The sequence below is a fragment of the Takifugu rubripes genome, unplaced genomic scaffold (assembly GCF_901000725.2).
Source record: "Takifugu rubripes unplaced genomic scaffold, fTakRub1.2, whole genome shotgun sequence".
Lineage (NCBI taxonomy): Eukaryota > Metazoa > Chordata > Actinopteri > Tetraodontiformes > Tetraodontidae > Takifugu > Takifugu rubripes.
Window position 1 is genome coordinate 43,660 of NW_021821675.1, and position 24,737 is coordinate 68,396.

General features: G+C 49.4%; 1 protein-coding gene and 23 non-coding genes across 26 annotated transcripts; 23 read left to right on the forward strand and 1 right to left on the reverse strand.

Moving 5' to 3' along the window:
* Nucleotides 1-146: 146 nt before the first annotated feature.
* Nucleotides 147-5,938, reverse strand: LOC115248781 (uncharacterized). 3 transcript variants are annotated; one of them, XM_029832582.1, is made up of 8 exons: nucleotides 5,050-5,938; nucleotides 4,819-4,954; nucleotides 4,373-4,736; nucleotides 4,160-4,304; nucleotides 3,933-4,051; nucleotides 3,755-3,847; nucleotides 3,576-3,670; nucleotides 147-3,428 (listed from the first exon to the last, which is right to left on the reverse strand). In XM_029832582.1, exons 7-8 carry the CDS (start codon nucleotides 3,654-3,656, stop codon nucleotides 1,113-1,115), a joined length of 2,397 nt encoding a protein of 798 aa, XP_029688442.1. In that variant the 5' UTR covers nucleotides 3,657-3,670; nucleotides 3,755-3,847; nucleotides 3,933-4,051; nucleotides 4,160-4,304; nucleotides 4,373-4,736; nucleotides 4,819-4,954; nucleotides 5,050-5,938; the 3' UTR covers nucleotides 147-1,112. The 3 variants fall into 3 exon arrangements, with proteins under 3 accessions (XP_029688442.1, XP_029688441.1, XP_029688443.1); XM_029832581.1 differs by having other exon boundaries at nucleotides 4,160-4,307; XM_029832583.1 differs by lacking the exons at nucleotides 4,160-4,304; nucleotides 4,373-4,736; nucleotides 4,819-4,954; nucleotides 5,050-5,938 and having other exon boundaries at nucleotides 3,933-4,153.
* On the forward strand, nucleotides 5,872-6,039 carry LOC115248812 (U1 spliceosomal RNA). The gene has a single exon (XR_003887554.1). It is a non-coding gene; the product is annotated as a U1 spliceosomal RNA (small nuclear RNA).
* A 559-nt stretch (nucleotides 6,040-6,598) lies between these two features.
* On the forward strand, nucleotides 6,599-6,762 carry LOC115248787 (U1 spliceosomal RNA). The gene has a single exon (XR_003887529.1). It is a non-coding gene; the product is annotated as a U1 spliceosomal RNA (small nuclear RNA).
* A 683-nt stretch (nucleotides 6,763-7,445) lies between these two features.
* LOC115248788 (U1 spliceosomal RNA) lies at nucleotides 7,446-7,609 on the forward strand. The gene has a single exon (XR_003887530.1). It is a non-coding gene; the product is annotated as a U1 spliceosomal RNA (small nuclear RNA).
* Nucleotides 7,610-8,292: 683 nt separating this feature from the next.
* On the forward strand, nucleotides 8,293-8,456 carry LOC115248789 (U1 spliceosomal RNA). Its single transcript, XR_003887531.1, has one exon. It is a non-coding gene; the product is annotated as a U1 spliceosomal RNA (small nuclear RNA).
* Nucleotides 8,457-9,139: 683 nt separating this feature from the next.
* On the forward strand, nucleotides 9,140-9,303 carry LOC115248790 (U1 spliceosomal RNA). The gene has a single exon (XR_003887532.1). It is a non-coding gene; the product is annotated as a U1 spliceosomal RNA (small nuclear RNA).
* A 683-nt stretch (nucleotides 9,304-9,986) lies between these two features.
* On the forward strand, nucleotides 9,987-10,150 carry LOC115248791 (U1 spliceosomal RNA). The gene has a single exon (XR_003887533.1). It is a non-coding gene; the product is annotated as a U1 spliceosomal RNA (small nuclear RNA).
* Nucleotides 10,151-10,833: 683 nt separating this feature from the next.
* Nucleotides 10,834-10,997, forward strand: LOC115248792 (U1 spliceosomal RNA). The gene has a single exon (XR_003887534.1). It is a non-coding gene; the product is annotated as a U1 spliceosomal RNA (small nuclear RNA).
* Nucleotides 10,998-11,680: 683 nt separating this feature from the next.
* On the forward strand, nucleotides 11,681-11,844 carry LOC115248794 (U1 spliceosomal RNA). Its single transcript, XR_003887536.1, has one exon. It is a non-coding gene; the product is annotated as a U1 spliceosomal RNA (small nuclear RNA).
* Nucleotides 11,845-12,527: 683 nt separating this feature from the next.
* Nucleotides 12,528-12,691, forward strand: LOC115248795 (U1 spliceosomal RNA). The gene has a single exon (XR_003887537.1). It is a non-coding gene; the product is annotated as a U1 spliceosomal RNA (small nuclear RNA).
* Nucleotides 12,692-13,374: 683 nt separating this feature from the next.
* On the forward strand, nucleotides 13,375-13,538 carry LOC115248796 (U1 spliceosomal RNA). The gene has a single exon (XR_003887538.1). It is a non-coding gene; the product is annotated as a U1 spliceosomal RNA (small nuclear RNA).
* Nucleotides 13,539-14,221: 683 nt separating this feature from the next.
* Nucleotides 14,222-14,385, forward strand: LOC115248797 (U1 spliceosomal RNA). Its single transcript, XR_003887539.1, has one exon. It is a non-coding gene; the product is annotated as a U1 spliceosomal RNA (small nuclear RNA).
* A 683-nt stretch (nucleotides 14,386-15,068) lies between these two features.
* Nucleotides 15,069-15,232, forward strand: LOC115248798 (U1 spliceosomal RNA). Its single transcript, XR_003887540.1, has one exon. It is a non-coding gene; the product is annotated as a U1 spliceosomal RNA (small nuclear RNA).
* A 683-nt stretch (nucleotides 15,233-15,915) lies between these two features.
* On the forward strand, nucleotides 15,916-16,079 carry LOC115248799 (U1 spliceosomal RNA). The gene has a single exon (XR_003887541.1). It is a non-coding gene; the product is annotated as a U1 spliceosomal RNA (small nuclear RNA).
* Nucleotides 16,080-16,762: 683 nt separating this feature from the next.
* On the forward strand, nucleotides 16,763-16,926 carry LOC115248800 (U1 spliceosomal RNA). The gene has a single exon (XR_003887542.1). It is a non-coding gene; the product is annotated as a U1 spliceosomal RNA (small nuclear RNA).
* A 683-nt stretch (nucleotides 16,927-17,609) lies between these two features.
* On the forward strand, nucleotides 17,610-17,773 carry LOC115248801 (U1 spliceosomal RNA). Its single transcript, XR_003887543.1, has one exon. It is a non-coding gene; the product is annotated as a U1 spliceosomal RNA (small nuclear RNA).
* Nucleotides 17,774-18,456: 683 nt separating this feature from the next.
* LOC115248802 (U1 spliceosomal RNA) lies at nucleotides 18,457-18,620 on the forward strand. The gene has a single exon (XR_003887544.1). It is a non-coding gene; the product is annotated as a U1 spliceosomal RNA (small nuclear RNA).
* Nucleotides 18,621-19,303: 683 nt separating this feature from the next.
* On the forward strand, nucleotides 19,304-19,467 carry LOC115248803 (U1 spliceosomal RNA). Its single transcript, XR_003887545.1, has one exon. It is a non-coding gene; the product is annotated as a U1 spliceosomal RNA (small nuclear RNA).
* Nucleotides 19,468-20,150: 683 nt separating this feature from the next.
* Nucleotides 20,151-20,314, forward strand: LOC115248805 (U1 spliceosomal RNA). Its single transcript, XR_003887547.1, has one exon. It is a non-coding gene; the product is annotated as a U1 spliceosomal RNA (small nuclear RNA).
* Nucleotides 20,315-20,997: 683 nt separating this feature from the next.
* On the forward strand, nucleotides 20,998-21,161 carry LOC115248806 (U1 spliceosomal RNA). Its single transcript, XR_003887548.1, has one exon. It is a non-coding gene; the product is annotated as a U1 spliceosomal RNA (small nuclear RNA).
* Nucleotides 21,162-21,844: 683 nt separating this feature from the next.
* LOC115248807 (U1 spliceosomal RNA) lies at nucleotides 21,845-22,008 on the forward strand. The gene has a single exon (XR_003887549.1). It is a non-coding gene; the product is annotated as a U1 spliceosomal RNA (small nuclear RNA).
* A 683-nt stretch (nucleotides 22,009-22,691) lies between these two features.
* Nucleotides 22,692-22,855, forward strand: LOC115248808 (U1 spliceosomal RNA). Its single transcript, XR_003887550.1, has one exon. It is a non-coding gene; the product is annotated as a U1 spliceosomal RNA (small nuclear RNA).
* A 683-nt stretch (nucleotides 22,856-23,538) lies between these two features.
* On the forward strand, nucleotides 23,539-23,702 carry LOC115248809 (U1 spliceosomal RNA). Its single transcript, XR_003887551.1, has one exon. It is a non-coding gene; the product is annotated as a U1 spliceosomal RNA (small nuclear RNA).
* A 683-nt stretch (nucleotides 23,703-24,385) lies between these two features.
* On the forward strand, nucleotides 24,386-24,549 carry LOC115248810 (U1 spliceosomal RNA). The gene has a single exon (XR_003887552.1). It is a non-coding gene; the product is annotated as a U1 spliceosomal RNA (small nuclear RNA).
* Nucleotides 24,550-24,737: the final 188 nt, after the last annotated feature.

Consider the following 24,737-nt stretch of genomic DNA (forward strand, 5'->3'; position numbering starts at 1 on the left):
ATATCTTCTTTAATAATACAAACCATAATTCAAGCACGGACAGCACACCCACAAGTCCTTACACTCACACACTATTCAACACAGTTGACTTCCATGCAGCTACAGAATACACTCTTTATATGCCTGCAGACTTTGGCGGCCCTCGACCCGTACGACGTGCAAAACCAAGTGTAGACAAGTGTAGACGAATTGTGGCAAAGTCAAGTCTTTTGACAGGGATCCGCGAGCATAAAGTGCCTAACTGCTCTTGGCATGTCAAATGTCCCAAATGGTTATAAATATCTGTCAAAATCTTTCATTGAAATGTAAGCCATCAAGCTATTGAGCCATCTGCTGGATGGAAAAATGAATGCAGGGCAAAGCGATGACGGTCTGTGGGTGTAGTAGTATTTGAACACACAAGTGATGTTATTTGTGCAGTCAGAAATTGAAAAGATGGTAAAGAATACCATGCCCGGGCCTGTTGTTGCTTGCTGTAGTTGAGGAATAACATTTGTCATGCAAGAAAAACAGTGATGATGCTGTCATTGGTCCCTTGCAGGTTCCTACATTGTGGTGGCCCAGAAGACTTTGCCAGGTGTCTTGGAAATGGAGGCGTCCTATGTTTGGAAATGAATAAAGCACTGACTGTGATTAAAGAGAGGTGGCCCCACCCAGGTGACACTGAAGAGCAAGAACACTTAATTTCCCAATGAGTGCTACAAAATAAAAATAAAAAAGCTGTTGCCAGCCTTATTTTATTATTTTTTTAATGGCCTCAAGGTCCTGCATGTCTCGGGTGTGGACTGGAAAGTCATCCGGGTGTGAAAGAATACAAATGAGACATGTGCATTGTATTCAAAGAAGCATTTATTGTCAAGTGCAAAGAAGAATTTATTGTCAAGTGCAGTCAATAAAACACTCCAATCTTCTTCGCTTATACCTGGAAATGAGGTCCCAAAAGAATGTCCACAGCCCTTTGAAAGTCTACAAAAGTGTCAAAAGTCTGGCCTTCAAGTCCTGGAGACGATGACTTTTTGCTGTTTGGACAGTAAGTCTTTTTTCTGTATTTGTTGTGGCCTTTAGTTGGTTGACCACACAGTGCACAGATGTGCACTTTGAAAGCGGTAGGCTCAGTGCCACTGTGCTCCACCCATCTCCTCTTGTAAAAAGTGGATCGAGCTGGCGACCATTGATGCCGGGGGGGGTTGGGACGGTTTGTGTTTGGAAAAAGCGAGAGGGACTGTTGGAAGTGTTGCCTGGATTTGACCGGATGAGCAGACAGGCACAGGCTGTGGGACAAAAGTACCTTTGCGTGGTGTCGTCTGGGATGGTGCGGGTGATGGTGGTTCTGGCTGTGGGGCGGGGGGAGAGGGGGATGTAACTGTGTGACTAAGAGGTGGTAAATAAGGGGCCGCATCTGTGCGACCGTGTCGATATTTAAGTTTCCTGGTCCCCGCCAGAGATGGAGTGACCTCGTAGGTCACCTGAGGTCGACTGGTGTGCGGTCTTTCAAGAGGTAGCTCCAGCGCCGGGGGTTGACTGCACTGCGCGATGCTCTGATGGCGTCGGAGGACAGATAGACCTTGGTCAGTCACATTGGCAGCTGACAAGGCCTCCTGTCGCCTGATAAAGTGCGCAATGGATTTACTGTTTATTTTCAGTAGAGGAATCCCCAGCTTGCTGAGCTCGGCATCATCCACAGTGACTCTCTGTTGGACACGCTGGTATAATCTGGTCAAGAGATGTTTGTGCGGCAGCCCGCCAGCCTTTGCTCTGCAGTGCGGGTGCAGCCACAGCTGTTTGACGAAGCAGTACATCAGCCTGTTCTTCCTGGAGTCCAGCAGGTGGGCAGCCGAATGTCGTTTGCTGAACTTGAGCTTTTGCACCAAAGACGATTCAGCAGGGTCTCCGTTGGTGCGGCCGAAGAGAGCGTTGCCCCAGCGTGCAGAGTACAGGCTGTCAAACTGGTGAATGCTTCGGTCGTGGAGATGGAGCCCGTTCCATGCAGCAATGACCCTCTGCCTTGTAGAGTTGCTGATGGCGAGCTTTCCCTCTTCCAACGCAACGTCCACCAGGAGTCTGCTGAGCTCCTCCACGTGCTCGTACCCCGGGAGATGATTTGGACCGCACACGTCCTCGGCGCAGGGGTCAAAGTCATCGGCGACAGCCTGGTCAGTGAGGTGCAGGTTCCTAGGGAGAGGAGTCAGGCGATCGTCAACGGCATCCGAAATGTATCCCGCGTCACCGTCCGGGGGATCGTCGTCGCGGGAAGCCTCGTCTACCTCCCCCTCGTCCGCTGGGCCCTCGTCCCCCTCGTCCTCATCAGTTTGCAGTGTGTTTGTAGTCTGAGCATAATGTTCAGGAACATTGAAAGTGTCTGTCGATTGGCAAAACAAGTACTCAAGACCGATTCGCTCCCCACCGGGCGGCACAGGAGCCCTGTAGTTGGCATCCTCCACCACCCCAAACAGCTGCTGACACCTCTCATTGAGACGATGCACCAGCGGCGACACGTAGACGAGGTGCTGTCGTCCCTGTTGTCCTCTGACACTGGCAGACTCCCTGTCGGCATTCCAACGTGCAATCCCAGCCAGGAGGTACACTTGAAATGGGACGGCTGCACAGTGGGGTCCTGGAATCATGCTGGGCAGGAAGGAGTGGAAGCCCTCCAGGCTGTTGCTCCCCCTGTCTGTGGCGTAGCGCGGCAGACTCGCACCGTTGCGGGTAACGTGTTTTTTTATGGTGTACATGTTCCGCCCAGGAGGGTCCTGGATGCACTCGAGGTGCTTCTGTTGATTTTGCCAGACGTGATCGATGTCGTCGTTACCCTTGAACAGATGGACCTGGTTGTCGTCCATTCCCGCCGGTCCTTTCAGAGTGTCGATGACCTTCTGGACACGCACAAAGGTTTCCTGGGCCCCAACTGTGATTCTTCTCACATAATGGGACAGGTCCCTTTTGGTGACATGCCTTTCGATCAGCTGGCTATCTGAAAGGGAGTCGGCCCTGTCCGGGAGTCCCGCACGCACCGCCTGCAAGAGGAGCGCCACGTCGTCCTTGTTGTAGGAGAAGACGGCGGCCGACAAAGCGGATTTAAAGAGGGCATACTTGGAATGGTGATCCGTCCGAACAGCCGCGTCAAATCTGTGGATCCAATGGAAGATGTCCAGACGGATCAGCATGCCTCTGGCGACCCACTTGTCAAAGAGCTGCTCCAAAGAGGAGACTCCGAGAGCCCGACAACAGCCGCGGTCCACGTACATCAGTACCGGAGCCGCCTCTCCTGCCCTTTGGTAGCGCTCCATGAGCCCTTCGGCCATCGGCCGCATCTTCTCCAAAGACTCCTCGCAGGTCAGTACGGACATGAGGATCTGACTCCGCTCGTTGCCGACGTTGGTGCACCACTCTGCGGTGCCTTTTCCGTCGCCAGACAACTTCTTGCAGATCTGAAAATGTATACAAACAGTCAAAGACCTGTATTTGGTACCTTGTTGATGCTAACTCTTGATCTAGTAATGGCTGTGCAGATGCAATGCACTTATTTAGTTAGACACAAAGAAATGCCCTGAATTCAGTTGACACACACAAATTACCTTCTTGGTGGAGTCATATTTGAGCACTTTCCCAAACGTTGACATTATCTGCGCCCGGTAATCCTCAATATTCTCAGCCATCCCTCGTATGTCACCTAATAAGAAAACACACGATTATATCCGACATCCGATATATAGTCACTGAATACTCAAACTTGAGCTTGTTTTTAATGGATTACCTCCGGTTGTGCTGCTGATGTTGCTGTGGGCCGACAGGGCTGAGGCGCTGCATCCATCACGGCGGTCGTCCTCTCGGGAGCTGCTACCGGAACCTTGAATATAACCAGCATTTTAGTGTAAGTTTTTGTATTGGCACACTTTAGTGTGGCGTCCCCAGGATATGGAGCAAAGAGTCACCTCGATGTGTGGTTCAGACGGCGATCTTGCCGTCGACGATGGAGCGGTGCGTCTGACGGACTTGTGTGCAGACGCTGGTCGGCTCTGTTTTCCAGGTCTTTTGGCCTTTTCTGCTGCAGCTTTAGTGAAATGTGGGAGAAAAAGGCCAACGTAAACATAACTCATCTAAAATGTAGCTTCAGTCCTCACTGCGTTCTGAAAAGCTTGTGCATAATATTAACAATTACCTTTTCTTTCATATGAGGCAAGAGCCTCAGCAAGCACGGCATCATCCTCCTGAACGGTAGCGACTGTACATGTCGATGAGCTGCTGGAAGTGGCAGTAGCAGTGGTGGTGGCAGTCGCTGTAGGGGGGGGCGCACCGTGTTGTGCCTTCTGAAAGACACATAAATATCAGTAAAAATGTCACCACGCTGTTGCACGAGGTCGCGTCGACCTACCTCTCTGTCGAGAATGTATTTTCGGAATCGTTTCAGGGAGCTGGTGGCTATGTCATTTTCGGCCATGACCAACCATTGCTTCACAGAGGTGTGTGCTTCCTGAGCCATTCTCCTCTCGTGGTCACTTCCACATTGGGGGTCGGACAGAAGTTGTTTATGGAGGCTGTACCACTTCCACATCTCCTCGAACGTAAACGACTTGAACCGCCCCTGTCCGTAAATGGCTCTGTCCACACACATCTCCAGGTGGCACGACACGTGCGGGAAGAACTGGATGTACTTGAGGAGGTAATCCTTAACCCACTCGTCATTTATCGGTCCTCTCTCTGGTCGCTGCTTCTCTTTAACGTGGCGATCAACGATACTGGAATATCACATTTAATTATGAATCACTTAACGGGACAGGAATGAGCAAAGATTTCATTTGTTTAGAACAGCACACTTACTATTTAATGTAGCCAACATCGTTTTCCACCAGCCACTGGAAGTTTTTGCCTCGGTACTTGCCAAAAGTCAGAATTAGCTGACCCATCCACTGCACCTCTGAGGGATTTTGGGTGACCAGGCGGCATCTCCTTTTAGCTGAAGACAAACGGTTATGTCTTTAATGCCACATTTGTCCAAGTAGAGTGAGTCAACTGAGCATCAAAACATATATTTGACCCTGATTACCTTACCTTCATCACAGGCAGTCTTAAGACATCTCAGTCCACTGTCATCAGTGGGCTGATGTGGTTTCGACTGGTCCCGTACCTCTTTTGAGGCCTTCAGAACGCACTGTTGCCCATCCTGTGGCACACTCGTGTCCAGAATACACAGCGATGGCATCAATGGGTCCATTGCAGAAGGTTTATCTGAAAAAAACAACCAAAGCAAAGTGTCATGAGCAAGCAAACAACTAACTCAGAGATTACTACTGCCACCAAGCAAGGCACTTCCCAGGTACTTGCACTTGCTGCCCACATCTGGCTGCCCTCACCTTTTTTGGATGTATTGTTCCCCCCACTTCCCACCTTTCTCGGCTGTATTGTCCCTGCACACTCATGGACATTCTTTTGTTTGTAATACTCAATAGGCATGTAGGTCAAAACATTGAACGTAAACATTTAATTCAGAGACAAAGAAGGCAAACAAGCAATTCGAGCATGGAGGCACCTCAATAACACAATGTCTATAGATGCGATTAGCGACATTATCCCGCTAGCGGAAAGTTGTTTTTTCATGGCAAAAGTTAGCTTTCGAGCACATTTATAGGTACGATTGCAAAGATATGCTTCCGAGCACGCAAAAAGCACGCAAATATGAAAGGAAAGACGGGCTGACTTACCTCAATTCAAATTTTCGCAGGTCGATTCAAGACGCACTTACGCGCGGCCCTCTTATTGGACTCGGATGATCGGGGGCCCGCCTTCCGCCTTCGGGACCAATCGGAAGGCTTCCCCGTCTACACCTCGCTTCGTAGGTGTAGACACCGGACCAATCAGAGGGCCAGGCTGTCTACACTCTGCCCGCAAGTGTAGACTCCGGGCCAATCGCGAGCCAGGACCGCCCCCAGTCTACAGTCTACATTGCATTCCGCTCCGTGGGAGATTTGCGAATTCCCCAAATGTGGGAATCTCGACTGCATAATTTCTGTTAGTGTGGGACTGCGTACGCGCTCTCCCCTGATATTTTGTCCAATAAAATGTTTAGTGTTACACAGGATGCATGTGTTTGCTTGGCACCGGCTTCAATGCAAACAGCAGTGCATTGTCAAAGCAGCCGAGCGCGAGTGTTCCGTGCGTCTGTGTTCCAGGCCATGGGGTGGCAGTAACTGTAAAGGACAGCAAGACTAAACAAAGAAAGTGGACATGGTTGTTAACAGGGTTAGGAGAGACACGTGCGTGTTGTCCTTTTTGTACCTTCTTGCGCGAAAGGCATCTTGTTAAACACAGCGCGTGTGCTTGAACGGTTCCATTTGTTTGAAAAATAACGGGCATAGAATGGACATTTCAGCTTTATTCTGGAGAGGGAACGTGCCAGGGTGTGATTGTAAAGAGTCAAATGTCACCGAGTAAAGCATAACCTGAATTTGGAGAAAATGTATCGCATAGCATCAACATGTTGCTAATCTGTGACTATTGAAGCGTACTTGAGCTGTGGTACTTTGGAGGCTTTGACTGCCAGCACCGTCAGCAAGAAGCCAGTTGGCAAGGACTGCGGGCTCAACTGTGAGGCCAGCAACTCATACTTACCTGGCAGGGGAGACACCATGATCAGGAAGGTGGTTCACCCAGGGCGAGGCTCTGCCATTGCACTGAGGCAGTACTGACCCTTGCGAATTCCCCAAATGTGGGAATCTCGACTGCATAATTTCTGTTAGTGGGGGACTGCGTACGCGCTCTCCCCTGATATTTTGTCCAATAAAATGTTTAGTGTTACACAGGATGCATGTGTTTGCTTGGCACCGGCTTCAATGCAAACAGCAGTGCATTGTCAAAGCAGCCGAGCGCGAGCGTTCCGTGCGTCTGTATGTAAGCGTAGTGCCGTCAAACGCAACTTGGCGCCGATGGCAAAATCTGTGTTTTATGGGTGTCTTTCCTGCTCGGAGTGGGAAGCGTGCAATGCAATAGTGCCCAACAGCCCATTTACTTCCACTCCAGGCCATGGGGTGGCAGTAACTGTAAAGGACAGCAAGACTAAACAAAGAAAGTGGACATGGTTGTTAACAGGGTTAGGAGAGACACGTGCGTGTTGTCCTTTTTGTACCTTCTTGCGCGAAAGGCATCTTCTTAAACACAGCGCGTGTGCTTGAACGGTTCCATTTGTTTGAAAAATAACGGGCATAGAATGGACATTTCAGCTTTATTCTGGAGAGGGAACGTGCCAGGGTGTGATTGTAAAGAGTCAAATGTCACCGAGTAAAGCATAACCTGAATTTGGAGAAAATGTATCGCATAGCATCAACATGTTGCTAATCTGTGACTATTGAAGCGTACTTGAGCTGTGGTACTTTGGAGGCTTTGACTGCCAGCACCGTCAGCAAGAAGCCAGTTGGCAAGGACTGCGGGCTCAACTGTGAGGCCAGCAACTCATACTTACCTGGCAGGGGAGACACCATGATCAGGAAGGTGGTTCACCCAGGGCGAGGCTCTGCCATTGCACTGAGGCAGTACTGACCCTTGCGAATTCCCCAAATGTGGGAATCTCGACTGCATAATTTCTGTTAGTGGGGGACTGCGTACGCGCTCTCCCCTGATATTTTGTCCAATAAAATGTTTAGTGTTACACAGGATGCATGTGTTTGCTTGGCACCGGCTTCAATGCAAACAGCAGTGCATTGTCAAAGCAGCCGAGCGCGAGCGTTCCGTGCGTCTGTATGTAAGCGTAGTGCCGTCAAACGCAACTTGGCGCCGATGGCAAAATCTGTGTTTTATGGGTGTCTTTCCTGCTCGGAGTGGGAAGCGTGCAATGCAATAGTGCCCAACAGCCCATTTACTTCCACTCCAGGCCATGGGGTGGCAGTAACTGTAAAGGACAGCAAGACTAAACAAAGAAAGTGGACATGGTTGTTAACAGGGTTAGGAGAGACACGTGCGTGTTGTCCTTTTTGTACCTTCTTGCGCGAAAGGCATCTTGTTAAACACAGCGCGTGTGCTTGAACGGTTCCATTTGTTTGAAAAATAACGGGCATAGAATGGACATTTCAGCTTTATTCTGGAGAGGGAACGTGCCAGGGTGTGATTGTAAAGAGTCAAATGTCACCGAGTAAAGCATAACCTGAATTTGGAGAAAATGTATCGCATAGCATCAACATGTTGCTAATCTGTGACTATTGAAGCGTACTTGAGCTGTGGTACTTTGGAGGCTTTGACTGCCAGCACCGTCAGCAAGAAGCCAGTTGGCAAGGACTGCGGGCTCAACTGTGAGGCCAGCAACTCATACTTACCTGGCAGGGGAGACACCATGATCAGGAAGGTGGTTCACCCAGGGCGAGGCTCTGCCATTGCACTGAGGCAGTACTGACCCTTGCGAATTCCCCAAATGTGGGAATCTCGACTGCATAATTTCTGTTAGTGGGGGACTGCGTACGCGCTCTCCCCTGATATTTTGTCCAATAAAATGTTTAGTGTTACACAGGATGCATGTGTTTGCTTGGCACCGGCTTCAATGCAAACAGCAGTGCATTGTCAAAGCAGCCGAGCGCGAGCGTTCCGTGCGTCTGTATGTAAGCGTAGTGCCGTCAAACGCAACTTGGCGCCGATGGCAAAATCTGTGTTTTATGGGTGTCTTTCCTGCTCGGAGTGGGAAGCGTGCAATGCAATAGTGCCCAACAGCCCATTTACTTCCACTCCAGGCCATGGGGTGGCAGTAACTGTAAAGGACAGCAAGACTAAACAAAGAAAGTGGACATGGTTGTTAACAGGGTTAGGAGAGACACGTGCGTGTTGTCCTTTTTGTACCTTCTTGCGCGAAAGGCATCTTGTTAAACACAGCGCGTGTGCTTGAACGGTTCCATTTGTTTGAAAAATAACGGGCATAGAATGGACATTTCAGCTTTATTCTGGAGAGGGAACGTGCCAGGGTGTGATTGTAAAGAGTCAAATGTCACCGAGTAAAGCATAACCTGAATTTGGAGAAAATGTATCGCATAGCATCAACATGTTGCTAATCTGTGACTATTGAAGCGTACTTGAGCTGTGGTACTTTGGAGGCTTTGACTGCCAGCACCGTCAGCAAGAAGCCAGTTGGCAAGGACTGCGGGCTCAACTGTGAGGCCAGCAACTCATACTTACCTGGCAGGGGAGACACCATGATCAGGAAGGTGGTTCACCCAGGGCGAGGCTCTGCCATTGCACTGAGGCAGTACTGACCCTTGCGAATTCCCCAAATGTGGGAATCTCGACTGCATAATTTCTGTTAGTGGGGGACTGCGTACGCGCTCTCCCCTGATATTTTGTCCAATAAAATGTTTAGTGTTACACAGGATGCATGTGTTTGCTTGGCACCGGCTTCAATGCAAACAGCAGTGCATTGTCAAAGCAGCCGAGCGCGAGCGTTCCGTGCGTCTGTATGTAAGCGTAGTGCCGTCAAACGCAACTTGGCGCCGATGGCAAAATCTGTGTTTTATGGGTGTCTTTCCTGCTCGGAGTGGGAAGCGTGCAATGCAATAGTGCCCAACAGCCCATTTACTTCCACTCCAGGCCATGGGGTGGCAGTAACTGTAAAGGACAGCAAGACTAAACAAAGAAAGTGGACATGGTTGTTAACAGGGTTAGGAGAGACACGTGCGTGTTGTCCTTTTTGTACCTTCTTGCGCGAAAGGCATCTTGTTAAACACAGCGCGTGTGCTTGAACGGTTCCATTTGTTTGAAAAATAACGGGCATAGAATGGACATTTCAGCTTTATTCTGGAGAGGGAACGTGCCAGGGTGTGATTGTAAAGAGTCAAATGTCACCGAGTAAAGCATAACCTGAATTTGGAGAAAATGTATCGCATAGCATCAACATGTTGCTAATCTGTGACTATTGAAGCGTACTTGAGCTGTGGTACTTTGGAGGCTTTGACTGCCAGCACCGTCAGCAAGAAGCCAGTTGGCAAGGACTGCGGGCTCAACTGTGAGGCCAGCAACTCATACTTACCTGGCAGGGGAGACACCATGATCAGGAAGGTGGTTCACCCAGGGCGAGGCTCTGCCATTGCACTGAGGCAGTACTGACCCTTGCGAATTCCCCAAATGTGGGAATCTCGACTGCATAATTTCTGTTAGTGGGGGACTGCGTACGCGCTCTCCCCTGATATTTTGTCCAATAAAATGTTTAGTGTTACACAGGATGCATGTGTTTGCTTGGCACCGGCTTCAATGCAAACAGCAGTGCATTGTCAAAGCAGCCGAGCGCGAGCGTTCCGTGCGTCTGTATGTAAGCGTAGTGCCGTCAAACGCAACTTGGCGCCGATGGCAAAATCTGTGTTTTATGGGTGTCTTTCCTGCTCGGAGTGGGAAGCGTGCAATGCAATAGTGCCCAACAGCCCATTTACTTCCACTCCAGGCCATGGGGTGGCAGTAACTGTAAAGGACAGCAAGACTAAACAAAGAAAGTGGACATGGTTGTTAACAGGGTTAGGAGAGACACGTGCGTGTTGTCCTTTTTGTACCTTCTTGCGCGAAAGGCATCTTGTTAAACACAGCGCGTGTGCTTGAACGGTTCCATTTGTTTGAAAAATAACGGGCATAGAATGGACATTTCAGCTTTATTCTGGAGAGGGAACGTGCCAGGGTGTGATTGTAAAGAGTCAAATGTCACCGAGTAAAGCATAACCTGAATCTGGAGAAAATGCATCGCATAGCATCAACATGTTGCTAATCTGTGACTATTGAAGCGTACTTGAGCTGTGGTACTTTGGAGGCTTTGACTGCCAGCACCGTCAGCAAGAAGCCAGTTGGCAAGGACTGCGGGCTCAACTGTGAGGCCAGCAACTCATACTTACCTGGCAGGGGAGACACCATGATCAGGAAGGTGGTTCACCCAGGGCGAGGCTCTGCCATTGCACTGAGGCAGTACTGACCCTTGCGAATTCCCCAAATGTGGGAATCTCGACTGCATAATTTCTGTTAGTGGGGGACTGCGTACGCGCTCTCCCCTGATATTTTGTCCAATAAAATGTTTAGTGTTACACAGGATGCATGTGTTTGCTTGGCACCGGCTTCAATGCAAACAGCAGTGCATTGTCAAAGCAGCCGAGCGCGAGCGTTCCGTGCGTCTGTATGTAAGCGTAGTGCCGTCAAACGCAACTTGGCGCCGATGGCAAAATCTGTGTTTTATGGGTGTCTTTCCTGCTCGGAGTGGGAAGCGTGCAATGCAATAGTGCCCAACAGCCCATTTACTTCCACTCCAGGCCATGGGGTGGCAGTAACTGTAAAGGACAGCAAGACTAAACAAAGAAAGTGGACATGGTTGTTAACAGGGTTAGGAGAGACACGTGCGTGTTGTCCTTTTTGTACCTTCTTGCGCGAAAGGCATCTTGTTAAACACAGCGCGTGTGCTTGAACGGTTCCATTTGTTTGAAAAATAACGGGCATAGAATGGACATTTCAGCTTTATTCTGGAGAGGGAACGTGCCAGGGTGTGATTGTAAAGAGTCAAATGTCACCGAGTAAAGCATAACCTGAATTTGGAGAAAATGCATCGCATAGCATCAACATGTTGCTAATCTGTGACTATTGAAGCGTACTTGAGCTGTGGTACTTTGGAGGCTTTGACTGCCAGCACCGTCAGCAAGAAGCCAGTTGGCAAGGACTGCGGGCTCAACTGTGAGGCCAGCAACTCATACTTACCTGGCAGGGGAGACACCATGATCAGGAAGGTGGTTCACCCAGGGCGAGGCTCTGCCATTGCACTGAGGCAGTACTGACCCTTGCGAATTCCCCAAATGTGGGAATCTCGACTGCATAATTTCTGTTAGTGGGGGACTGCGTACGCGCTCTCCCCTGATATTTTGTCCAATAAAATGTTTAGTGTTACACAGGATGCATGTGTTTGCTTGGCACCGGCTTCAATGCAAACAGCAGTGCATTGTCAAAGCAGCCGAGCGCGAGCGTTCCGTGCGTCTGTATGTAAGCGTAGTGCCGTCAAACGCAACTTGGCGCCGATGGCAAAATCTGTGTTTTATGGGTGTCTTTCCTGCTCGGAGTGGGAAGCGTGCAATGCAATAGTGCCCAACAGCCCATTTACTTCCACTCCAGGCCATGGGGTGGCAGTAACTGTAAAGGACAGCAAGACTAAACAAAGAAAGTGGACATGGTTGTTAACAGGGTTAGGAGAGACACGTGCGTGTTGTCCTTTTTGTACCTTCTTGCGCGAAAGGCATCTTGTTAAACACAGCGCGTGTGCTTGAACGGTTCCATTTGTTTGAAAAATAACGGGCATAGAATGGACATTTCAGCTTTATTCTGGAGAGGGAACGTGCCAGGGTGTGATTGTAAAGAGTCAAATGTCACCGAGTAAAGCATAACCTGAATTTGGAGAAAATGCATCGCATAGCATCAACATGTTGCTAATCTGTGACTATTGAAGCGTACTTGAGCTGTGGTACTTTGGAGGCTTTGACTGCCAGCACCGTCAGCAAGAAGCCAGTTGGCAAGGACTGCGGGCTCAACTGTGAGGCCAGCAACTCATACTTACCTGGCAGGGGAGACACCATGATCAGGAAGGTGGTTCACCCAGGGCGAGGCTCTGCCATTGCACTGAGGCAGTACTGACCCTTGCGAATTCCCCAAATGTGGGAATCTCGACTGCATAATTTCTGTTAGTGGGGGACTGCGTACGCGCTCTCCCCTGATATTTTGTCCAATAAAATGTTTAGTGTTACACAGGATGCATGTGTTTGCTTGGCACCGGCTTCAATGCAAACAGCAGTGCATTGTCAAAGCAGCCGAGCGCGAGCGTTCCGTGCGTCTGTATGTAAGCGTAGTGCCGTCAAACGCAACTTGGCGCCGATGGCAAAATCTGTGTTTTATGGGTGTCTTTCCTGCTCGGAGTGGGAAGCGTGCAATGCAATAGTGCCCAACAGCCCATTTACTTCCACTCCAGGCCATGGGGTGGCAGTAACTGTAAAGGACAGCAAGACTAAACAAAGAAAGTGGACATGGTTGTTAACAGGGTTAGGAGAGACACGTGCGTGTTGTCCTTTTTGTACCTTCTTGCGCGAAAGGCATCTTGTTAAACACAGCGCGTGTGCTTGAACGGTTCCATTTGTTTGAAAAATAACGGGCATAGAATGGACATTTCAGCTTTATTCTGGAGAGGGAACGTGCCAGGGTGTGATTGTAAAGAGTCAAATGTCACCGAGTAAAGCATAACCTGAATTTGGAGAAAATGCATCGCATAGCATCAACATGTTGCTAATCTGTGACTATTGAAGCGTACTTGAGCTGTGGTACTTTGGAGGCTTTGACTGCCAGCACCGTCAGCAAGAAGCCAGTTGGCAAGGACTGCGGGCTCAACTGTGAGGCCAGCAACTCATACTTACCTGGCAGGGGAGACACCATGATCAGGAAGGTGGTTCACCCAGGGCGAGGCTCTGCCATTGCACTGAGGCAGTACTGACCCTTGCGAATTCCCCAAATGTGGGAATCTCGACTGCATAATTTCTGTTAGTGGGGGACTGCGTACGCGCTCTCCCCTGATATTTTGTCCAATAAAATGTTTAGTGTTACACAGGATGCATGTGTTTGCTTGGCACCGGCTTCAATGCAAACAGCAGTGCATTGTCAAAGCAGCCGAGCGCGAGCGTTCCGTGCGTCTGTATGTAAGCGTAGTGCCGTCAAACGCAACTTGGCGCCGATGGCAAAATCTGTGTTTTATGGGTGTCTTTCCTGCTCGGAGTGGGAAGCGTGCAATGCAATAGTGCCCAACAGCCCATTTACTTCCACTCCAGGCCATGGGGTGGCAGTAACTGTAAAGGACAGCAAGACTAAACAAAGAAAGTGGACATGGTTGTTAACAGGGTTAGGAGAGACACGTGCGTGTTGTCCTTTTTGTACCTTCTTGCGCGAAAGGCATCTTGTTAAACACAGCGCGTGTGCTTGAACGGTTCCATTTGTTTGAAAAATAACGGGCATAGAATGGACATTTCAGCTTTATTCTGGAGAGGGAACGTGCCAGGGTGTGATTGTAAAGAGTCAAATGTCACCGAGTAAAGCATAACCTGAATTTGGAGAAAATGCATCGCATAGCATCAACATGTTGCTAATCTGTGACTATTGAAGCGTACTTGAGCTGTGGTACTTTGGAGGCTTTGACTGCCAGCACCGTCAGCAAGAAGCCAGTTGGCAAGGACTGCGGGCTCAACTGTGAGGCCAGCAACTCATACTTACCTGGCAGGGGAGACACCATGATCAGGAAGGTGGTTCACCCAGGGCGAGGCTCTGCCATTGCACTGAGGCAGTACTGACCCTTGCGAATTCCCCAAATGTGGGAATCTCGACTGCATAATTTCTGTTAGTGGGGGACTGCGTACGCGCTCTCCCCTGATATTTTGTCCAATAAAATGTTTAGTGTTACACAGGATGCATGTGTTTGCTTGGCACCGGCTTCAATGCAAACAGCAGTGCATTGTCAAAGCAGCCGAGCGCGAGCGTTCCGTGCGTCTGTATGTAAGCGTAGTGCCGTCAAACGCAACTTGGCGCCGATGGCAAAATCTGTGTTTTATGGGTGTCTTTCCTGCTCGGAGTGGGAAGCGTGCAATGCAATAGTGCCCAACAGCCCATTTACTTCCACTCCAGGCCATGGGGTGGCAGTAACTGTAAAGGACAGCAAGACTAAACAAAGAAAGTGGACATGGTTGTTAACAGGGTTAGGAGAGACACGTGCGTGTTGTCCTTTTTGTACCTTCTTGCGCGAAAGGCATCTTGTTAAACACAGCGCGTGTGCTTGAACGGTTCCATTTGTTTGAAAAATAACGGGCATAGAATGGACATTTCAGCTTTATTCTGGAGAGGGAACGTGCCAGGGTGTGATTGTAAAGAGTCAAATGTCACCGAGTAAAGCATAACCTGAATTTGGAGAAAATGCATCGCATAGCATCAACATGTTGCTAATCTGTGACTATTGAAGCGTACTTGAGCTGTGGTACTTTGGAGGCTTTGACTGCCAGCACCGTCAGCAAGAAGCCAGTTGGCAAGGACTGCGGGCTCAACTGTGAGGCCAGCAACTCATACTTACCTGGCAGGGGAGACACCATGATCAGGAAGGTGGTTCACCCAGGGCGAGGCTCTGCCATTGCACTGAGGCAGTACTGACCCTTGCGAATTCCCCAAATGTGGGAATCTCGACTGCATAATTTCTGTTAGTGGGGGACTGCGTACGCGCTCTCCCCTGATATTTTGTCCAATAAAATGTTTAGTGTTACACAGGATGCATGTGTTTGCTTGGCACCGGCTTCAATGCAAACAGCAGTGCATTGTCAAAGCAGCCGAGCGCGAGCGTTCCGTGCGTCTGTATGTAAGCGTAGTGCCGTCAAACGCAACTTGGCGCCGATGGCAAAATCTGTGTTTTATGGGTGTCTTTCCTGCTCGGAGTGGGAAGCGTGCAATGCAATAGTGCCCAACAGCCCATTTACTTCCACTCCAGGCCATGGGGTGGCAGTAACTGTAAAGGACAGCAAGACTAAACAAAGAAAGTGGACATGGTTGTTAACAGGGTTAGGAGAGACACGTGCGTGTTGTCCTTTTTGTACCTTCTTGCGCGAAAGGCATCTTGTTAAACACAGCGCGTGTGCTTGAACGGTTCCATTTGTTTGAAAAATAACGGGCATAGAATGGACATTTCAGCTTTATTCTGGAGAGGGAACGTGCCAGGGTGTGATTGTAAAGAGTCAAATGTCACCGAGTAAAGCATAACCTGAATTTGGAGAAAATGCATCGCATAGCATCAACATGTTGCTAATCTGTGACTATTGAAGCGTACTTGAGCTGTGGTACTTTGGAGGCTTTGACTGCCAGCACCGTCAGCAAGAAGCCAGTTGGCAAGGACTGCGGGCTCAACTGTGAGGCCAGCAACTCATACTTACCTGGCAGGGGAGACACCATGATCAGGAAGGTGGTTCACCCAGGGCGAGGCTCTGCCATTGCACTGAGGCAGTACTGACCCTTGCGAATTCCCCAAATGTGGGAATCTCGACTGCATAATTTCTGTTAGTGGGGGACTGCGTACGCGCTCTCCCCTGATATTTTGTCCAATAAAATGTTTAGTGTTACACAGGATGCATGTGTTTGCTTGGCACCGGCTTCAATGCAAACAGCAGTGCATTGTCAAAGCAGCCGAGCGCGAGCGTTCCGTGCGTCTGTATGTAAGCGTAGTGCCGTCAAACGCAACTTGGCGCCGATGGCAAAATCTGTGTTTTATGGGTGTCTTTCCTGCTCGGAGTGGGAAGCGTGCAATGCAATAGTGCCCAACAGCCCATTTACTTCCACTCCAGGCCATGGGGTGGCAGTAACTGTAAAGGACAGCAAGACTAAACAAAGAAAGTGGACATGGTTGTTAACAGGGTTAGGAGAGACACGTGCGTGTTGTCCTTTTTGTACCTTCTTGCGCGAAAGGCATCTTGTTAAACACAGCGCGTGTGCTTGAACGGTTCCATTTGTTTGAAAAATAACGGGCATAGAATGGACATTTCAGCTTTATTCTGGAGAGGGAACGTGCCAGGGTGTGATTGTAAAGAGTCAAATGTCACCGAGTAAAGCATAACCTGAATTTGGAGAAAATGCATCGCATAGCATCAACATGTTGCTAATCTGTGACTATTGAAGCGTACTTGAGCTGTGGTACTTTGGAGGCTTTGACTGCCAGCACCGTCAGCAAGAAGCCAGTTGGCAAGGACTGCGGGCTCAACTGTGAGGCCAGCAACTCATACTTACCTGGCAGGGGAGACACCATGATCAGGAAGGTGGTTCACCCAGGGCGAGGCTCTGCCATTGCACTGAGGCAGTACTGACCCTTGCGAATTCCCCAAATGTGGGAATCTCGACTGCATAATTTCTGTTAGTGGGGGACTGCGTACGCGCTCTCCCCTGATATTTTGTCCAATAAAATGTTTAGTGTTACACAGGATGCATGTGTTTGCTTGGCACCGGCTTCAATGCAAACAGCAGTGCATTGTCAAAGCAGCCGAGCGCGAGCGTTCCGTGCGTCTGTATGTAAGCGTAGTGCCGTCAAACGCAACTTGGCGCCGATGGCAAAATCTGTGTTTTATGGGTGTCTTTCCTGCTCGGAGTGGGAAGCGTGCAATGCAATAGTGCCCAACAGCCCATTTACTTCCACTCCAGGCCATGGGGTGGCAGTAACTGTAAAGGACAGCAAGACTAAACAAAGAAAGTGGACATGGTTGTTAACAGGGTTAGGAGAGACACGTGCGTGTTGTCCTTTTTGTACCTTCTTGCGCGAAAGGCATCTTGTTAAACACAGCGCGTGTGCTTGAACGGTTCCATTTGTTTGAAAAATAACGGGCATAGAATGGACATTTCAGCTTTATTCTGGAGAGGGAACGTGCCAGGGTGTGATTGTAAAGAGTCAAATGTCACCGAGTAAAGCATAACCTGAATTTGGAGAAAATGCATCGCATAGCATCAACATGTTGCTAATCTGTGACTATTGAAGCGTACTTGAGCTGTGGTACTTTGGAGGCTTTGACTGCCAGCACCGTCAGCAAGAAGCCAGTTGGCAAGGACTGCGGGCTCAACTGTGAGGCCAGCAACTCATACTTACCTGGCAGGGGAGACACCATGATCAGGAAGGTGGTTCACCCAGGGCGAGGCTCTGCCATTGCACTGAGGCAGTACTGACCCTTGCGAATTCCCCAAATGTGGGAATCTCGACTGCATAATTTCTGTTAGTGGGGGACTGCGTACGCGCTCTCCCCTGATATTTTGTCCAATAAAATGTTTAGTGTTACACAGGATGCATGTGTTTGCTTGGCACCGGCTTCAATGCAAACAGCAGTGCATTGTCAAAGCAGCCGAGCGCGAGCGTTCCGTGCGTCTGTATGTAAGCGTAGTGCCGTCAAACGCAACTTGGCGCCGATGGCAAAATCTGTGTTTTATGGGTGTCTTTCCTGCTCGGAGTGGGAAGCGTGCAATGCAATAGTGCCCAACAGCCCATTTACTTCCACTCCAGGCCATGGGGTGGCAGTAACTGTAAAGGACAGCAAGACTAAACAAAGAAAGTGGACATGGTTGTTAACAGGGTTAGGAGAGACACGTGCGTGTTGTCCTTTTTGTACCTTCTTGCGCGAAAGGCATCTTGTTAAACACAGCGCGTGTGCTTGAACGGTTCCATTTGTTTGAAAAATAACGGGCATAGAATGGACATTTCAGCTTTATTCTGGAGAGGGAACGTGCCAGGGTGTGATTGTAAAGAGTCAAATGTCACCGAGTAAAGCATAACCTGAATTTGGAGAAAATGCATCGCATAGCATCAACATGTTGCTAATCTGTGACTATTGAAGCGTACTTGAGCTGTGGTACTTTGGAGGCTTTGACTGCCAGCACCGTCAGCAAGAAGCCAGTTGGCAAGGACTGCGGGCTCAACTGTGAGGCCAGCAACTCATACTTACCTGGCAGGGGAGACACCATGATCAGGAAGGTGGTTCACCCAGGGCGAGGCTCTGCCATTGCACTGAGGCAGTACTGACCCTTGCGAATTCCCCAAATGTGGGAATCTCGACTGCATAATTTCTGTTAGTGGGGGACTGCGTACGCGCTCTCCCCTGATATTTTGTCCAATAAAATGTTTAGTGTTACACAGGATGCATGTGTTTGCTTGGCACCGGCTTCAATGCAAACAGCAGTGCATTGTCAAAGCAGCCGAGCGCGAGCGTTCCGTGCGTCTGTATGTAAGCGTAGTGCCGTCAAACGCAACTTGGCGCCGATGGCAAAATCTGTGTTTTATGGGTGTCTTTCCTGCTCGGAGTGGGAAGCGTGCAATGCAATAGTGCCCAACAGCCCATTTACTTCCACTCCAGGCCATGGGGTGGCAGTAACTGTAAAGGACAGCAAGACTAAACAAAGAAAGTGGACATGGTTGTTAACAGGGTTAGGAGAGACACGTGCGTGTTGTCCTTTTTGTACCTTCTTGCGCGAAAGGCATCTTGTTAAACACAGCGCGTGTGCTTGAACGGTTCCATTTGTTTGAAAAATAACGGGCATAGAATGGACATTTCAGCTTTATTCTGGAGAGGGAACGTGCCAGGGTGTGATTGTAAAGAGTCAAATGTCACCGAGTAAAGCATAACCTGAATTTGGAGAAAATGCATCGCATAGCATCAACATGTTGCTAATCTGTGACTATTGAAGCGTACTTGAGCTGTGGTACTTTGGAGGCTTTGACTGCCAGCACCGTCAGCAAGAAGCCAGTTGGCAAGGACTGCGGGCTCAACTGTGAGGCCAGCAACTCATACTTACCTGGCAGGGGAGACACCATGATCAGGAAGGTGGTTCACCCAGGGCGAGGCTCTGCCATTGCACTGAGGCAGTACTGACCCTTGCGAATTCCCCAAATGTGGGAATCTCGACTGCATAATTTCTGTTAGTGGGGGACTGCGTACGCGCTCTCCCCTGATATTTTGTCCAATAAAATGTTTAGTGTTACACAGGATGCATGTGTTTGCTTGGCACCGGCTTCAATGCAAACAGCAGTGCATTGTCAAAGCAGCCGAGCGCGAGCGTTCCGTGCGTCTGTATGTAAGCGTAGTGCCGTCAAACGCAACTTGGCGCCGATGGCAAAATCTGTGTTTTATGGGTGTCTTTCCTGCTCGGAGTGGGAAGCGTGCAATGCAATAGTGCCCAACAGCCCATTTACTTCCACTCCAGGCCATGGGGTGGCAGTAACTGTAAAGGACAGCAAGACTAAACAAAGAAAGTGGACATGGTTGTTAACAGGGTTAGGAGAGACACGTGCGTGTTGTCCTTTTTGTACCTTCTTGCGCGAAAGGCATCTTGTTAAACACAGCGCGTGTGCTTGAACGGTTCCATTTGTTTGAAAAATAACGGGCATAGAATGGACATTTCAGCTTTATTCTGGAGAGGGAACGTGCCAGGGTGTGATTGTAAAGAGTCAAATGTCACCGAGTAAAGCATAACCTGAATCTGGAGAAAATGCATCGCATAGCATCAACATGTTGCTAATCTGTGACTATTGAAGCGTACTTGAGCTGTGGTACTTTGGAGGCTTTGACTGCCAGCACCGTCAGCAAGAAGCCAGTTGGCAAGGACTGCGGGCTCAACTGTGAGGCCAGCAACTCATACTTACCTGGCAGGGGAGACACCATGATCAGGAAGGTGGTTCACCCAGGGCGAGGCTCTGCCATTGCACTGAGGCAGTACTGACCCTTGCGAATTCCCCAAATGTGGGAATCTCGACTGCATAATTTCTGTTAGTGGGGGACTGCGTACGCGCTCTCCCCTGATATTTTGTCCAATAAAATGTTTAGTGTTACACAGGATGCATGTGTTTGCTTGGCACCGGCTTCAATGCAAACAGCAGTGCATTGTCAAAGCAGCCGAGCGCGAGCGTTCCGTGCGTCTGTATGTAAGCGTAGTGCCGTCAAACGCAACTTGGCGCCGATGGCAAAATCTGTGTTTTATGGGTGTCTTTCCTGCTCGGAGTGGGAAGCGTGCAATGCAATAGTGCCCAACAGCCCATTTACTTCCACTCCAGGCCATGGGGTGGCAGTAACTGTAAAGGACAGCAAGACTAAACAAAGAAAGTGGACATGGTTGTTAACAGGGTTAGGAGAGACACGTGCGTGTTGTCCTTTTTGTACCTTCTTGCGCGAAAGGCATCTTGTTAAACACAGCGCGTGTGCTTGAACGGTTCCATTTGTTTGAAAAATAACGGGCATAGAATGGACATTTCAGCTTTATTCTGGAGAGGGAACGTGCCAGGGTGTGATTGTAAAGAGTCAAATGTCACCGAGTAAAGCATAACCTGAATTTGGAGAAAATGCATCGCATAGCATCAACATGTTGCTAATCTGTGACTATTGAAGCGTACTTGAGCTGTGGTACTTTGGAGGCTTTGACTGCCAGCACCGTCAGCAAGAAGCCAGTTGGCAAGGACTGCGGGCTCAACTGTGAGGCCAGCAACTCATACTTACCTGGCAGGGGAGACACCATGATCAGGAAGGTGGTTCACCCAGGGCGAGGCTCTGCCATTGCACTGAGGCAGTACTGACCCTTGCGAATTCCCCAAATGTGGGAATCTCGACTGCATAATTTCTGTTAGTGGGGGACTGCGTACGCGCTCTCCCCTGATATTTTGTCCAATAAAATGTTTAGTGTTACACAGGATGCATGTGTTTGCTTGGCACCGGCTTCAATGCAAACAGCAGTGCATTGTCAAAGCAGCCGAGCGCGAGCGTTCCGTGCGTCTGTATGTAAGCGTAGTGCCGTCAAACGCAACTTGGCGCCGATGGCAAAATCTGTGTTTTATGGGTGTCTTTCCTGCTCGGAGTGGGAAGCGTGCAATGCAATAGTGCCCAACAGCCCATTTACTTCCACTCCAGGCCATGGGGTGGCAGTAACTGTAAAGGACAGCAAGACTAAACAAAGAAAGTGGACATGGTTGTTAACAGGGTTAGGAGAGACACGTGCGTGTTGTCCTTTTTGTACCTTCTTGCGCGAAAGGCATCTTGTTAAACACAGCGCGTGTGCTTGAACGGTTCCATTTGTTTGAAAAATAACGGGCATAGAATGGACATTTCAGCTTTATTCTGGAGAGGGAACGTGCCAGGGTGTGATTGTAAAGAGTCAAATGTCACCGAGTAAAGCATAACCTGAATCTGGAGAAAATGCATCGCATAGCATCAACATGTTGCTAATCTGTGACTATTGAAGCGTACTTGAGCTGTGGTACTTTGGAGGCTTTGACTGCCAGCACCGTCAGCAAGAAGCCAGTTGGCAAGGACTGCGGGCTCAACTGTGAGGCCAGCAACTCATACTTACCTGGCAGGGGAGACACCATGATCAGGAAGGTGGTTCACCCAGGGCGAGGCTCTGCCATTGCACTGAGGCAGTACTGACCCTTGCGAATTCCCCAAATGTGGGAATCTCGACTGCATAATTTCTGTTAGTGGGGGACTGCGTACGCGCTCTCCCCTGATATTTTGTCCAATAAAATGTTTAGTGTTACACAGGATGCATGTGTTTGCTTGGCACCGGCTTCAATGCAAACAGCAGTGCATTGTCAAAGCAGCCGAGCGCGAGCGTTCCGTGCGTCTGTATGTAAGCGTAGTGCCGTCAAACGCAACTTGGCGCCGATGGCAAAATCTGTGTTTTATGGGTGTCTTTCCTGCTCGGAGTGGGAAGCGTGCAATGCAATAGTGCCCAACAGCCCATTTACTTCCACTCCAGGCCATGGGGTGGCAGTAACTGTAAAGGACAGCAAGACTAAACAAAGAAAGTGGACATGGTTGTTAACAGGGTTAGGAGAGACACGTGCGTGTTGTCCTTTTTGTACCTTCTTGCGCGAAAGGCATCTTGTTAAACACAGCGCGTGTGCTTGAACGGTTCCATTTGTTTGAAAAATAACGGGCATAGAATGGACATTTCAGCTTTATTCTGGAGAGGGAACGTGCCAGGGTGTGATTGTAAAGAGTCAAATGTCACCGAGTAAAGCATAACCTGAATTTGGAGAAAATGCATCGCATAGCATCAACATGTTGCTAATCTGTGACTATTGAAGCGTACTTGAGCTGTGGTACTTTGGAGGCTTTGACTGCCAGCACCGTCAGCAAGAAGCCAGTTGGCAAGGACTGCGGGCTCAACTGTGAGGCCAGCAACTCATACTTACCTGGCAGGGGAGACACCATGATCAGGAAGGTGGTTCACCCAGGGCGAGGCTCTGCCATTGCACTGAGGCAGTACTGACCCTTGCGAATTCCCCAAATGTGGGAATCTCGACTGCATAATTTCTGTTAGTGGGGGACTGCGTACGCGCTCTCCCCTGATATTTTGTCCAATAAAATGTTTAGTGTTACACAGGATGCATGTGTTTGCTTGGCACCGGCTTCAATGCAAACAGCAGTGCATTGTCAAAGCAGCCGAGCGCGAGCGTTCCGTGCGTCTGTATGTAAGCGTAGTGCCGTCAAACGCAACTTGGCGCCGATGGCAAAATCTGTGTTTTATGGGTGTCTTTCCTGCTCGGAGTGGGAAGCGTGCAATGCAATAGTGCCCAACAGCCCATTTACTTCCACTCCAGGCCATGGGGTGGCAGTAACTGTAAAGGACAGCAAGACTAAACAAAGAAAGTGGACATGGTTGTTAACAGGGTTAGGAGAGACACGTGCGTGTTGTCCTTTTTGTACCTTCTTGCGCGAAAGGCATCTTGTTAAACACAGCGCGTGTGCTTGAACGGTTCCATTTGTTTGAAAAATAACGGGCATAGAATGGACATTTCAGCTTTATTCTGGAGAGGGAACGTGCCAGGGTGTGATTGTAAAGAGTCAAATGTCACCGAGTAAAGCATAACCTGAATCTGGAGAAAATGTATCGCATAGCATCAACATGTTGCTAATCTGTGACTATTGAAGCGTACTTGAGCTGTGGTACTTTGGAGGCTTTGACTGCCAGCACCGTCAGCAAGAAGCCAGTTGGCAAGGACTGCGGGCTCAACTGTGAGGCCAGCAACTCATACTTACCTGGCAGGGGAGACACCATGATCAGGAAGGTGGTTCACCCAGGGCGAGGCTCTGCCATTGCACTGAGGCAGTACTGACCCTTGCGAATTCCCCAAATGTGGGAATCTCGACTGCATAATTTCTGTTAGTGGGGGACTGCGTACGCGCTCTCCCCTGATATTTTGTCCAATAAAATGTTTAGTGTTACACAGGATGCATGTGTTTGCTTGGCACCGGCTTCAATGCAAACAGCAGTGCATTGTCAAAGCAGCCGAGCGCGAGCGTTCCGTGCGTCTGTATGTAAGCGTAGTGCCGTCAAACGCAACTTGGCGCCGATGGCAAAATCTGTGTTTTATGGGTGTCTTTCCTGCTCGGAGTGGGAAGCGTGCAATGCAATAGTGCCCAACAGCCCATTTACTTCCACTCCAGGCCATGGGGTGGCAGTAACTGTAAAGGACAGCAAGACTAAACAAAGAAAGTGGACATGGTTGTTAACAGGGTTAGGAGAGACACGTGCGTGTTGTCCTTTTTGTACCTTCTTGCGCGAAAGGCATCTTGTTAAACACAGCGCGTGTGCTTGAACGGTTCCATTTGTTTGAAAAATAACGGGCATAGAATGGACATTTCAGCTTTATTCTGGAGAGGGAACGTGCCAGGGTGTGATTGTAAAGAGTCAAATGTCACCGAGTAAAGCATAACCTGAATCTGGAGAAAATGTATCGCATAGCATCAACATGTTGCTAATCTGTGACTATTGAAGCGTACTTGAGCTGTGGTACTTTGGAGGCTTTGACTGCCAGCACCGTCAGCAAGAAGCCAGTTGGCAAGGACTGCGGGCTCAACTGTGAGGCCAGCAACTCATACTTACCTGGCAGGGGAGACACCATGATCAGGAAGGTGGTTCACCCAGGGCGAGGCTCTGCCATTGCACTGAGGCAGTACTGACCCTTGCGAATTCCCCAAATGTGGGAATCTCGACTGCATAATTTCTGTTAGTGGGGGACTGCGTACGCGCTCTCCCCTGATATTTTTGTCCAATAAAATGTTTAGTGTTACACAGGATGCATGTGTTTGCTTGGCACCGGCTTCAATGCAAACAGCAGTGCATTGTCAAAGCAGCCGAGCGCGAGCGTTCCGTGCGTCTGTATGTAAGCGTAGTGCCGTCAACGCAACTTGGCGCCGATGGCAAAATCTGTGTTTTATGGGTGTCTT